Source organism: Natator depressus, chromosome 25 (genome assembly GCF_965152275.1).
Source record: "Natator depressus isolate rNatDep1 chromosome 25, rNatDep2.hap1, whole genome shotgun sequence".
Lineage (NCBI taxonomy): Eukaryota > Metazoa > Chordata > Testudines > Cheloniidae > Natator > Natator depressus.
The window spans coordinates 2,429,627-2,444,315 of NC_134258.1; the positions used below are offsets into that span (position 1 = coordinate 2,429,627).

The following is a 14,689-nucleotide window of genomic DNA, read 5'->3' on the forward strand; positions in this document are numbered from 1 at the left end:
CTGTGTGCTGGGTGATGTACAAAGGGAAGCTCAGTCCCTGCCCCAAACAGCTTTACAATAAAATGAATAAACAAAAAGTGCTTATCTGAGAACCACCTAATCTCGCTGTATGTGTGTGAGAATTCTGAAATCCTAGACGTAACTCGCACTGCTGAGCTGAATTTCTAACACACGTGGTTTAGCCCTTTTAAAATCTGAGGGAGCTCTACAAACCAAGTCATTTTTGCTGCAGATCTGTTTAGGTGTTGAGTATGCGAAACTCCCATCTGTAACATTGTGGAGACCTTTATTCACCCTCACAGAACTCAAAGTGCTGAGGTGATCTTATTTTGTAAACTTAAAAAAAAATCTCTGGGCAGACATTGAGCATGGAAAATTTCAGCTGCAAAGGGCTGTTAGAGAAAGCTATGGGTGACTGAAAAGAAGGGTGTGTTTTTGAAAACAGCACTTGTCACTCACTCCTGGCTCTTGCTCCTTGTGGTGTTCCCGTGATAGGACTGGGTTTGGGTATGATGAGCTGTGGAAATTCTTGAGGCGAGTGAGTGTGTAGAGGAGGTTGAGATCCTGAGGAAGTCAGGAAAGGGATAAACTTGGCTTTGCATGCAACTTGTTCACCTGGGTTTGGAATTGGAATTGGAGTGCACTGGAGATGTTATCTTTGGATTTCAGTTATTTCCCCACTAACTGTAACTGTGAAATACTAACTGCTTTTCCTTTTTCATTTATTGGATGGCATTCGTCAGATACATATTAAAGCAGTGACTTCACACTACACCCTGCCATGACCATGCTGAGAAAATCCCAAATAATTTGTGACAGACCACTCATTTGCTGGCAGACTGTAATATGTGTCAATTCCCCTGCAGCACTGAATAGAGGCAGAGAGGTGGGGAAGATTCTGTGCTGCATGTATTTCAGCAAGATGCAGGACATGAAGAAATGCAGTGTTAAATATCCTCAGGATGTGAGGAGGGAGTAAAGGGTCTTGTGCAAATGCACAAAGGGGCATTTTTCTCCTGATTTGAAACTAAGAAAGAAATGTTTTGGCTGAGCAGCTCTAACTGACCTTTCCAGTAAGAGCATATATTTTTCACCCATTTAGGTAAAATAGATTTTAAAAACTTAAGAGTGCATTTTTATTATTTGCAAAATAGCTAGTTTGATAATCATGCAAATGACATTATCTATGATGGGATTTCCTTTTTGCTTCTTTAGACTCTGGGAGATCCTGTGTCTCTCTTTTAAAAGGAAAAAAGAGAGAGAGAGAATGTTACAAACATGTACTTCTAGTCCCAGACACAGTCAGCCAAGAGGTAGAGGTGAGTTGAGTCAAAGCCAAATAGCCAAATCCAGTTCACATTAAAGTCAATGAAAAGGCTCCTGTTGAATTCAGTGGGAACTGGTTTGGGCAGTGGGTCGGGAAGATTCCTGTGAGGATGTGGAGGAAAGGTCTCTAGATAGCTGTCCAAAAATAGTTTTGCTAAACAATTCAAATCAGAAACATTAGAAAACTGTTCATGAGTTCCCTATTGAGGGCCTTTAGTGTCCGACATTTTCCAGTAACGCTCAAATGAGATTCTTGTGGAGTAATCAGTAAACCAGAGGTGTGTGTGTTTATGGGGACAGGGGGTACAGTGAGTAAATGAATTATTTATAAATTATTCAGAATATGATTAGCACATAAGACTTTCTGTGAATTGAGGGAGCCCTTTGCTAAAGGTTGTTGCCTACCAAAGGGAAGTCAGGTAGAGATGCGGATTCGCTCCTGGATCTATTCAAAGGCAACAGAGCCATTCTGAAAGATGCAGTTTTCCACTGTGCAGGACTCACTAAAGTTGTTGTAAATTCCTGAAAAGGAAAGTTCATCCAAACAAGTTCTTCTATTTTTAATCTTCTGAATAAGTCTTCTTAGAATCTCCTTAATAGTCGTGCTGTCATCTTTTCTCTGCATGTCCAGCCAAGCATGTAACCAGGGAACAGCCTTTCTGTTGTTTTCTTTGTCTGTTTTAGCCTGATTTAGGCCCACCTATGACTGATAAACTGTGCTGGTTCATGGTCATGGCTGACTTCCATAGTGCAGAGATTTGAAAACAAAACAATTTCACTTCAGTGTAATCGGTTATTTCAGGATCTCCCATAGGTCCAGAGCCCTTTCTGGGTATGCTAGTCAGCTGCCAAACACTGACTTGTCCCAGCAACCACCCACCCACCCCTTTGAGTAAGCTCTCATCTACACCAGCCATGCCTGACACATTCCGTGCTATTCTGTGTCCTAACCTGCCAGTGCTTGGGGCAGGGTTTATTGACCGAAAGCTTATGGTTATAAGTAATTTATTTGCATGTATGGAAATTAGTTTATTAATCTGCATACAATGACACACATGGAGCAGAACAAAACTTGAACGGGTAGTGATCAATGGCTCCATGTCTAGTTGGCAGCCGGTGTCAAGTGGAGTGCCCCAGGGGTCAGTCCTGGGGCCGGTTTTGTTCAATATCTTCATAAATGATCTGGAGGATGGTGTGGATTGCACTCTCAGCAAATTTGCGGATGATACTAAACTGGGAGGAGTGGTAGATACGCTGGAGGGGAGGGATAGGATACAGAAGGACCTAGACAAATTGGAGGATTGGGCCAAAAGAAATCTGATGAGGTTCAATAAGGATAAGTGCAGGGTCCTACACTTAGGATGGAACAATCCAATGCACCGCTACAGACTAGGGACCGAATGGCTAGGCAGCAGTTCTGCGGAAAAGGACCTAGGGGTGACAGTGGATGAGAAGCTGGATATGAGTCAGCAGTGTGCCCTTGTTGCCAAGAAGGCCAATGGCATTTTGGGATGTATAAGTAGGGGCATAGCGAGCAGATCGAGGGACGTGATCGTTCCCCTCTATTCGACACTGGTGAGGCCTCATCTGGAGTACTGTGTCCAGTTTTGGGCCCCACACTACAAGAAGGATGTGGATAAATTGGAGAGAGTCCAGCGAAGGGCAACAAAAATGATTAGGGGTCTAGAGCACATGACTTCTGAGGAGAGGCTGAGGGAGCTGGGATTGTTTAGTCTGCAGAAGAGAAGAATGAGGGGGGATTTGATAGCTGCTTTCAACTACCTGAAAGGGGGTTCCAAAGAGGATGGCTCTAGACTGTTCTCAATGGTAGCAGATGACAGAACGAGGAGTAATGGTCTCAAGTTGCAATGGGGGTGGTTTAGATTGGATATTAGGAAAAACTTTTTCACTAAGAGGGTGGTGAAACACTGGAATGCGTTACCTAGGGAGGTGGTAGAATCTCCTTCCTTAGAAGTTTTTAAGGTCAGGCTTGACAAAGCCCTGGCTGGGATGATTTAACTGGGAATTGGTCCTGCTTCGAGCAGGGGGTTGGACTAGATGACCTTCTGGGGTCCCTTCCAACCCTGATATTCTATGATTCTATGACAGCTATGGAGGAAACTGAAGGAGTGCAGGGGTGTGGAGATCCAGGGATGTGTGTGGAAGGCAGACTGAAAAGGAGCAGAATACGACTTAGGAGGTGCAGAGGAGGAGGGGTGACAGATGGAAAATGTGAGAGATGCAATATTGTAAAGGGAACGGGAGTGACAATGTGGGGGCAGGTAAATCTAGACTGGAGGCGGGACACTGTCAGGGAGCCCGGAGTCGGATATGAGTAAAGGAGGAGACTGGGTGGGCTGGAGAGGAAGGCAGGAAGGGGGATGGAATAGTGATAAAGGAGAGATAGGGAGAGTGATAGAATGGCAGCTCCCCCTTTTCAGGGATTAGCAGAGGCGAAGGAGTGCCCTCTAAGAAGCCAGAGGGGTAACATGTTTTTGCCCATGTATGTCACCTTGAGTTTTGACCCTGAAATGTTCACACACTCACACACTGAGGGGGTGGGGGGAGGAGCTGCAGCACAGGTGGACCAAAGGACCAAACCAGAAGGCAAAACTGGAAAAAAATATGGGTGGATATGAATCATTAATTTTGGTGCCTGGATCCTTGACGGAATGATTGGGGTTGGCAGTACCTTCAGACAGCCTCTTTGCAGGCTCTCAGGAAAGGGGTTAATGTAACTCTACCAAGCATTTTATTTCTTCTAAACAGCCATTCAAGAGCAGCTTGTTTTGGAATTGTTGTTCATTTTTGTCTGTCAACTTTGGATGAGCTGCTGTTTCTTCTCCAGCCAGGAAAAATCCCCCTTGGTCTGTGAGAATGATATTTAGTTAATATAATAAGCTAGTGATTGAAGTCACCGATGTTCTTCTGCACAATTTCCCGTGTTGTCATTGAGGCTGTTTCTAAAAGCCTTGCCTCTCTTTATTTCCACTTTTCATTTCTCATGCTCTCTTTGTGGGAAGACTGAATACCACAGAGATGACAAGGAGCACATGAACACAGGCCACAGTTGGGCAGGTCACCATTAAATGATGATTTTGGTCAAGTGGCACCAGAAGTCTGGAAGACTGCCTTAGAATGAATGGGGGGGACATACCCAGCGCTGCACCATCTGTTGAAAGCCAGTTTACTGTGATCATATCAGATCTCTCAAGCTAAACAGGGTCAAATCACGCTGGGCAAGTGCTTAGGTGGGAGATCTCTCAGGAACCACCTAGGTGCTGCAGGAAGTGGTATTGACTAACAGATTTATTTGGGCATAAGCTTTTGTGGGTAAAAAATTTCGTGGGATGCATCTGAAGAAGTGGGTTTTTTACCCACGAAAGCTTATGCCCAAATAAATCTGTTAATCTTTAAGGTGCCACTGGACTCCTTGTTGTTTTTTGTGGATACAGACTAACACAGCTACCCCCTGATACTTGAAGTTTTGGTGATTCAGTAGGGGATCCTGTTCCCTCTAAATTTCCATCAAGTCAATGCCCAAGAAGAATGCTTGGCAGAGTGGCTGGAGGTACTGAATCAGACTGTAGATGAGCAGTAGAGTGAACTATTTGATTCACAAAAAGAAAAGGAGTACTTGTGGCACCTTAGAGACTAACCAATTTATTTGAGCATAAGCTTTCGTGAGCTACAGCTCACTTCATCGGATGCATACTGTGGAAGCTGCAGAAGACATTATATACACACAGAGACCATGAAACAATACCTCCTCCCACCCCACTCTCCTGCTGGTAATAGCTTATCTAAAGTGATCATCAAGTTGGGCCATTTCCAGCACAAATCCAGGTTTTCTCACCCTACATAAGGGAGAGAGAGGGCATGGCTACACTTGCAGATGTAGAGCGCTGTGAGTTAAACCCGCCTTCGTACAGCGCGGTAGGGAAAGCGCAGCAATCTGTCCACACTGACAGCTGCAAGCGCACTGGCGTGGCCACTTTTGCAGCAGTTGCAGCGGTATTGGGAGCAGTGCATTGTGGGCAGCTATCCCACAGAGCACCTCTTCCCATTCTGGCACTGTGGCTTGTGGGAAGGGGATGGGGAGTGCAGGGCATTCTGGGTCCTCTCCCAATGCCCTGTGATGCATCGGTTCACATCCCAGCATTCCCTTTGTTTCCGTCCACATTTGGTGCCATCTTTCAACATTTTTTGTACTGCGTGCCCTGTCTTCCCTTTTGCTCTGCGGGAATGGAGCCCAAACTGCTGAGGAATATGCTGACGAGTCTCGCCAGCGCATCACGTTTGGCAGTCAAGTTATTCCTTAAGATCCAAAGTGACAGTGAGGACTCTGACAATGATATTGACTGGAGTAACGCAAACGACACAAGTTTGCTTGTGGCATTCATGGACATGCTCACCACCGTGGAATGCCGCTTTTGGGCTCAGGAAACCAGCACTGAGTGGTGGGATCACATCGTCATGCAAGTCTGGGATGATGAGCAGTGGCTGCAGAACTTTCGGATGAGAAAAACCACTTTCATGGGACTCTGTGAGGAGATTGAGAGCTGCCCCGACGGTGGAGAAGCGGGTGGCTATTGCAATCTGGAAGCTGGCAACTCCAGACAGCTATCGGTCGGCTGCTAACAAGTTTGGAGTGGGGAAGTCGACCGTTGGAATCGTGTTGATGCAAGTTTGCAGGGCCATTAATCACATCCTGCTCAGAACCGTGACTCCGGATAACGTGCATGACGTGGCTGGCTTTGCACAAATGGGTTTCCCTAACTGTGGAGGGGTGATAGATGGGACGCATATTCCAATTCTGGCACCAACCCACCTAGCCTCCGAGTATGTTAACCGGAAGGGCCTTCTCTATGGTTCTCCAGGCACTTGTGGATCACCGTGGGCGTTTCATTGACATTAATGCAGGCTGGCCCAGAAAGGTGCATGACGCACGCGTCTTTCGTAACACTGGCCTTTTCAGGAAGCTGCAAGCTGGGAGTTTTTTTTCCAGACCAGAAGATCACCGTAGGGGAAGTCAAAATGCACATTGTGATCCTTGGAGACCCTGCTTACCCTTTGATGCCGTGGCTCATGAAACCCTACACGGGGAGCCTTGACAGCAGCTAGGAGCAGTTCATCAACAGGCTGAGCTGGTGCAGAATGACTGTGGAGTGTGCTTTTGCCGTTTAAAGGGTTACTGGCTCTCTCTGTATGGGAAGCTGGACCTGGCTGATAACAGCATCCCCGTGGTTATATCCGCATGCTGTACCCTCCATAACATTTGTGAAGGGAAAGGTGAAAGATTCACTCAGGCATGGAACTCAGAGGTTCAACACCTGAAGGCTGAATTTGAACAGCCAGAGAGCAGGGCTATTAGAGGGGCCCAACGTGGGGCTGCAAGGATTAGGGATGCCTTGAGGGAGCAATTTGAGGCTGAAAGCCAACTGTAGCGTCTGGTGTGGTGCCCTGCACGGGAGTGAAGTGCGGTAGGAATCTGTGTTTGCTACGTATGATACGCTGACTTGCAGTGCCTGTTGGTTTCCTGGGCTACGGTTTCTTTTATGTTCTGCAATAATAAAGAATGTTTTCAAAGCCAAAAAATCCATGTATTGAAAAGAAACACAACACAACTGCTTGGGAAACACAAAGGGCAAGGAGGTGGGATGGGGTGGGGAACGGTACAATCACAGATTTGCATATGTAATGTCTGGAGTGCTGTGCAATGCATGCTGCGCTTCAGGATGGCTACACTGCACGGTGATGGGGGCTGAGTGCAGTGGGTTAGGGTCGTAGTTTTCAGGGCTGGGTGGTAAAGGTGTTGGAGGTAGCGGGTGGTGGCAAGAACCTGGATGTTGGGGAAAGTGGTTTGGAGGTGACATGGGGGCACAAGGGAAAGAGTTTTGGGACAAGGGCTGCGGGGGCAGAGGAGGCGGGTACAGTAGTGCTCCGCCTGCATGGCTACGAGCGCCTGGATCAAGTCCGCTTGGCATTTCATGATGCTTGTCAGCCACTCTGTGCTTTGGTGCCAGCGATCCGCATTCTGCTGGTGGACCCTCCTTTCACTCTCCCGCCACTCCTGCACTTTTTTATTTTCATTAGTTGAATGCTGTGTGATTTTTATGCAGCATGTCCTCTTTGGTTCTACTTGGCCTCTTCCTGATTCTTTGCAGCCTCTTGGCCATTGATTACACGGACGGCTGAGATCTCAAGGGTGCATCTGTAAAGGCAAAATGCAACACTTAACAGAGGCAGCATTGTTCACACCAGAGAGAGCAATTATTGCCCCGTACTCAAGGGCAAGCACAGTCTACGCAATAGCATAATTTGCCCGTCCCAAAGTGAGCGCACATAACCCACAGGAGCCCCAAAATGGTGAGTAAGCACAGGGTCAAGCGTGACTGATAGTTTCACGGCTGTAATGCCCTCTGGGTTTCATAGAATCATAGACTTTAAGGTCAGAAGGGACCATTATGATCGTCTAGTCTGACCTCCTGCACAACGCAGGCCATGGAATCTCACCCACTAAATCCTGTAACAAACCCCTAACTTATGTCTGAGCTACTGAAGTCCTCAACTCATCGTTTAAAGACTTCAAGGTGCAGAGAATCCTCCAGCAAGTGACCTGTGCCCTATGCTGCAGAGGAAGGCGAAAAACCCCCAGGGCCTCTTCCAGTCTGCCCTGGGGGAAAATTCCTTCCCGACCCCAAATATGGCGATCAGCTAAACCCTGAGCATGTGCCTTGGGGAAAGCCAACAGCCGCAGGGGGCCCCTATACTGAACACTGTCCCCACATTTTCCACAGGAGTTCGTCCTGGAAGAGATCTCGCTGCTGAGGGTGACCTGGGAAGCAAGGGAGGGTTTTCTGTTATAATGCGGCTTCCGCCCTGGCCCATATGCAGCTTGCCTGTGTGCAGCAATGGTCCCCCCGCCCCTCATGGCACAGTGGCACGGACAAGTTAGCCTGACTGGGACGAGGACAACAGTGGCTCTCCCAAAAAACCTGAGCAAGTGCATTGCCCAAGTTGTGGCTGAGACCTTTGAAGAAATCACTGAGGCCGATTACCGCTATGTGAGAGAGCACATCAACGCCCTATTCCGCATCTAGGCATGCATGCAGCCCTAACCCTCCTTGCCCCAAGAGCCCACACCGAATAACTTCCTTCCCAAAACAAAAGCCGCTTACTGGGAACCTCCTCTGGTGTTTGTCCTTCCCCAAGCACCGGCCGCTGCGACTGGCTACCCTCTTCCTGGCTTGAGAACAGCTCCTGGCTGCATGCATCTAGGGATGCTGGGGTGTCTTCCTCCACTGGAGCACCCTCGCTCCCGCTTTGCTGCTGCTGCTCCTCCTCCTCCTGCCTTGTTGCATTGGCCTTTGAGGTGTCCATGGTGGTACTCGGCATGGAGGTGGGGTCGCCCCCAAGTATTGCGTCCAGCTCTTTGTAAAAACAGCAGGTCACAGGGGCAGCACCAGAGCAACGGTTTGCCTGTCGGGCTTTGCAGTAGGCATTCCGCAGCTCCTTCACTTTATCCCTGCACTGCAGTGCGTCCTGGTCATGGCCCCTTTCCAGCATGGCCCTTGATATCTACCCGAAGGTATCGTAATTCCTATGGCTGGAGCGCAGCTGGGACTGGACAGCTTCCTCCCCACAAACACTGATGAGGTCCAGCACCTCGCCGTTGCTCCATACTGGGGTTCGCCTGGCCCGTGGAGGCATGGTCACCTGGGAAGATGCGCTGAGAGCACTCCACGCCTGGCTGAGCAAACAGGAAGGGGATTTTCAAAATCCCCAGAGAATTTAAAGGGTGGGTCTGATGGTTGGTCGCCTGAGGGCAGGGCAGTAGAGCTCAAAGTGATGACCAGCGTGGCTAGCACAGGCATTGTGGGACACTTCTGGAGGCCGATCACAGCGCACTATAGGACCAGGGCATCCACACTGGTGCCGCGGCGCTCTAGTGGGGGCGCAGCAAACGTTATTCCACTCGCCGAGGTGGAGACCAGCAGCGCTGTAGCTGCGGAGACAAGGCGCTCTACATGCCTTGCCAGTGTGGACGGGTAGTGATATAGTGCGCCTGAGGCTCCTTTAATGCGCTGTAACTCGCAAGTGTAGCCAAGCCCAAAGAAGCTATGTTTAGCTTGGTTTTTAAGCAGCAAAGCTGGTATAGTGAGAGCAGGAGAAGAATTTGAGGAAACAGTGAACAAAATCTCATGAAATTCAGGGGTCTGATCCTAGGGTGGTTATTAAAGGGAGTTTCAATGATTACACCATGTTTTAACCCACCAAGCTTCTCAAGAAAAGCTCTGCAAGCTAGCCACAGACTTATTTTGTCTATGAAGCGCTGGGTATATTTATAGCACCATTTGAGTCATCAATAATAATGACCTATGTACTGTTGAGACAGGTCACTGGGACAATGAAGTTAAGTGTATGGACACAAAGAAATGGAAACAGAAATTAGAGTGGGAAAAGACTTGTTGGGTCACCTTATTTGTCCAAAAAGAAAAGGAGTACTTGTGGCACCTTAGAGACTAACCAATTTATTTGAGCATAAGCTTTTGTGAGCTACAGCTCACTTCATCAGATGAAGCTCACAAAAGCTTATGCTCAAATAAATTGGTTAGTCTCTAAGGTGCCACAAGTACTCCTTTTCTTTTTGCGAATACAGACTAACACGGCTGTTACTCTGAAACCTTATTTGTCCAGGACCTGTACAGAGTGGCTGAAAGAAGAATCCCCTAGGATTTAGGACAAAAACTATGGGTAAAAGTCACAAAGCTCTGTGTATGCAGAGTTTGGAAAAGCTGGCACAGACTCGGGAAAAGCCTGTTTAAAAAGGGTTAGGAGTGAAGATCTTAAAACACTTTATGGGACGATGGGAGAAGGGCAGAGACTTGGAAACTCTTTGCACTTCAGGACTGGAACTAAATGGGGAGAATGTAAGTGGAACTTTCACCTGCAAAAGTTGTGTGATTCTCCTCTGAGTTCACAGAGAGAAAATTAGCAGAGGGGAAAGGTGTGGTTCCTCACTGGAAATTGACTCTTTAAAGGTTTGTTTAGACTCAAATGTAAAGGTGTGGTGTTAGCTAACATGATTCAAAAGGCAAGTGTAGACCAGCCATGCTGCCTTTAAATGTTCTAACCTGGTCCACTTAAAGCCTGGGGGTAGATTGGGAGGGGGAGCTTTAATTAGACAATAATGTATCTTAGTGTGCCTTGTCTACATTAGACTTTTCAAATATGTTAGCTAACACATTCTAGCATCACACCTTTAAATCTTAGTCTAGACAAGGCCAAAATGGCCCCATGGGGCTCTCTGGTTAATGTCCCATCATTTCCACATTCGGTGTGCTCAGTTTTACAAGCTAGGATGGCTATTCTAGTTGCGGGTACTGTGAACTCTCTCTGGAGGAGCAAAATACATAACATCCTCCCCAAAATGGATGAAAAGGCCACTTCATTTGGAACCTCAATTTTATGTCAAGGCAGCCTCACAAAATTCTACATCTACATTTCAAGGACAAGTACAGCCTGGTAAAATATCATTAATGGCTTTTCTTTATCACAAGGGTGGACAAGTCAGTTTTGTGCCTAGGCCAGTAAGGACAAGTGTGCAAGGCTTTGTTTAGGGTTCCAGTTCCCATGTATGTAGGAGGACAAGGTAACAATAGCACAATTAGTGATGTTGAGGCCAGAGCAGGATCCTAAATGACTTGGAGTCAAGCTTCCCCTCTCCCGTTGCCCACTGACTGCAGGTAGCTGATTCTGTGTGACAGACTTGCAGAGCAGTGTAAGAAACAGCACACTGGGGGAAGGCGAGTCTGATGGCATGGGTGCTGTGTGCCTCAGTAGAAGCAGGAGAGGCTGGTTGTGAGAGAAGCTAGCTGGAGCTTGAAGGAGGAGTGAAATGGCTTAGAAACCTCTTCATTGGCTTTGTCTCGTTTTGTTCCAGGCCTATCATGACTGTGAGATTCAGTCTCTGAAGGAGTAGGTGCTCTTTGTTGCCATGACGACAGGCGACTGCTGCCACCTACCTGGCTCTCTGTGTGACTGTCCAGGAAGTGCTGCTTTGTCTAAGTCAGTGGAGGACTCCGACATCGGGCGACCACAGTATGTCACCCAAGTGACTGCAAAAGATGGCCGGCTGCTCTCGACAGTGATCAAAGCACTGGGAGCACAAAGGTAAAGGAACGTTGCTCACTGCTTGCGCTAGGCTGCATTAGCCTTTTGCTCTTAGCTATTACTATATCCCAGCCCATTTGCCCAGGAGCTTCATGGTAAACTAATATTGGGGATGATATCTGTTTAGCCAGACCTGTCCAGGGAAATAGACCCTAAAATGGAACCTAATACTAAGCAAATACATACAGTTAATTAGGCTCTCAAATGTCCATTGCATCCTAACCAGACTACCTAGCACTGACCAAGCCTGGGCCCTGTCTGCTACTACTGGCATCAGCTGGGGCTGCAGCGAAGGTGAGACATCCATCACTAAAAACGCCAGGGACTAGGCTTACTGTCATGATTATTTAAGCACCAAAGACTTAAGACAAAATGCAATCCTTGCTCCAACAAGCTTGTGATGTAAAAAGTGCACATGCAGACTGTACAATGCCCTTTCTCCCCAGCATACTGGAACAGCAGGGCACTTATATCTGAAGAAATCATGATGTCCAAATGTAACTAGTGTGGGATTCTTGTATATTTGAATATCCCAGCTACTCACAAAAATGGGCAGACAGAACAGAGGGTCTGTATGATGTGCCTGGGAGTCATAGAGGGTGATGTGTGTCTGATAGAATCTAACCAAGCTAATAAAATTTAAAGCTGTATCTTTATAGAGCATTTGCCAATTTTTTTTCCACATCTGACTTCCAGTTTTGTCCTCTGCAGACCAGACTGTGTCTTAGTAGGCCTCCGGGATTGTTGATTCAACAAGCAAATGGCAGCGAAATGTGCTGAAACTTTTTTGGTTAAAAAAAGCGCAGATAAGCTGGGCAGTCTCCCTCTGCAGAGAACACAGACCTCACATTCAACTCAGCTAGTGAGTTGGTCAGAGATCTTAGTTTCAAATCCTACCTGAGTGTCAGTTATTCTATTCCATTTCAAATCTCTCCATAAACTACAAATAAAGAATTGATGAAGTGTGGAAAATGGTGACTCTATGAAAATGTGGAAGGAAAAGCTCGACGCAGACATTGACAAAGGCAAAACTGAATGCTTTGTCTAACAAACCTGGAGGAGAATGGTGGAAGTGAGACTTGAACTTCTTTTCTTGGGGATTGCAATGGGAGTTCACGTTCCTCTCTGCAAACAGACCGTCTGGGTTTTATGGGCCGGGATGTAGGAAGTCTGGCCTAGTAGTCAGAGAAGGAATAAGCTCTAGTGAGCAAAGCAGGCATCCAGGGTGGGGAAGGAAGTCAAAGGTCAACATCAGTTTTAACTGCCAGTTACCAGAGTCATGGGTCAAGCCAGAATCAGGAATTGAAGGTGAGGATCAGAGCCAAGGTCAGCTGCCAAATGCCAGACCCAAGGGTCAAGCTGGAGTTGGAGCCAGGACTGGTCAATGAGGATTGGAGGTGAGGCAGGGAGGAGCCAGGAACAGGAAGAGAGGTGAGAATCAAGTGTGGAGCAGGAGCACAGTGGGAACAGGAGCGAAGGTTGGGTAAAGCAGGAGCAGAGCAGGAATAGGATTGGGTACAAGAAGCAGGGACAAGCAGGGTTCAGTGCAACTACAACAGGAAACCTCTTTGTTGGTTGGACAAACTTCGTGTTCCTCCTCCTGGTTTTAATAGCGTAATTGGATCAATCAGTGGAGCCAGGCAGTCTTTCAATCAGAGCTCCCATGGGTGGTGCCTTGACTGGGGCTATCGCCCTAGTAGCTTCTCAACCCACCTAGTTTCACTGGCTATTGGGTGGAGGCCAGGATGTGACAGTTGTCTGGGGACTCCCAGGCCTGGGTTCAAGATCTGGGAGATCACATCACCTCCCTTCCTATCGCAGCAATAGGATGGGCTTTTCAAGATGGTTCTTGTGGAATATTTTTACAAATTTGGGGGCATGGACATTTTCAGCAGGCTCCCAGGAATGCCCCTCAGGCCTGTAACCCTCCCAATCAATCAAATGCCACAGCTTACCCTACTTGGTTTTAGAATCGAGCACTTCATGGCCGATATACTCTTCATGGTCCTGTACCCACGTTGGAAAGGGGGATGGCTGGGTCTGGTGGGGAAAAGGGTTAGCCACATATGGCTTCAATAGGGATGCATGAAATGCTGGGTGGATTTTGAAGGAACGAGGCAGGTAGAGTTTGAAGGTGACAAGGTATCAACCCTGTTAGTGGATTCAATACGGGCCAAGGAATTGGTGATTGAATTTATGGGATGGTTTGTTGCTATGGAGGAGCTCTGCTGAGTGCCATACTTTATGGCCTACAGTGAAATCGAGGCCTTTTTGTTGCCATTGGTCCTCATATCGCATGTAGTCCTGTTTGGCTTCCTCAGCTGGGTTTTTAGCTCCCCATGGGTACGATGGATCAGTTGTGCCCAATCTGAAGTGGCTGGAGTAGGGGAGGTTGGGGGTAGTTAAGGATGGAATTGGGGATGGAACACGTAGTTTGCAATAAAAGAGCTTTGTCCTGTGTAGGCGTGTTCAGTGTTGTTATATGTGAACTCCGCATAGGATAGCGGTGAGGACCAGTCATTCTGATGGTGATTGCTGTAGCTCTGGAGATACTGCTCCAGGATTTGGTTCACCCTTTCTGTCTGGCTATTCATTTACGGGTGATAAGATGAAGAAAGACAAGCGTGTACTCCGACCAATTGGAGGACCTCCCGCTGGAAGCAAGCAATGAACTGAGCACCATGGTCAGAAATAATGCGCTCAGGGAGTCCAGGAAGGCAGATGATCTGGTTTCCCTGTAGCTGGGCAGTCTCCTCGAAGGAAGGTAACTGGGTGCAGGGAACAAAGTGGGCCATCTTCCTGAGGTGTGTGATAAATGAAGGGGGGTGGGGGGAGTTACCTCCCTGTTATGGACATCCAGCCAGCCAGTTAGCTATAAAATCCCTCTTAATAGCTGTTCTCTACTTGCTTTACCTGTAAAGGGTTAAAAAGTCTTACTGCTATGCATAAGTAAAAGGAAGTGAGTGGGCACCTGACTAAAAGAGCCAATGGGAAGGCTAGAACTTTTTAAAATTGAGAAAAAACTTCCCCTTTGTCTGTGGTTGTTCTCCTGGGGAGAAGGGGACAGAGCAGCAATGCTGAAAGAAGCTTTGGGCCAGGTATGAAAAATCATTTGTATCATACCTAAAAACAATGTATTTAAAACCCCAGATATGTAAGTAGATCAGGAAATGTCTAGGAAGATGCG

The 14,689-nt window shown here is 47.4% G+C and overlaps 1 protein-coding gene across 3 annotated transcripts in view; it reads left to right on the forward strand.

Annotated features, from left to right (window-relative positions):
* MARCHF2 (membrane associated ring-CH-type finger 2) overlaps window positions 1-14,689 on the forward strand; it is an 87,778-nt gene that overhangs the window by 17,190 nt on the left and 55,899 nt on the right. For all 3 annotated transcript variants that reach the window (XM_074939783.1, XM_074939781.1, XM_074939782.1), the window contains exon 2: window positions 11,273-11,502. In XM_074939783.1, the coding sequence (XP_074795884.1) occupies window positions 11,327-11,502 (176 nt within the window). In that variant the 5' untranslated portion in view covers window positions 11,273-11,326. The remainder of the gene's footprint in view (window positions 1-11,272; window positions 11,503-14,689) is intronic.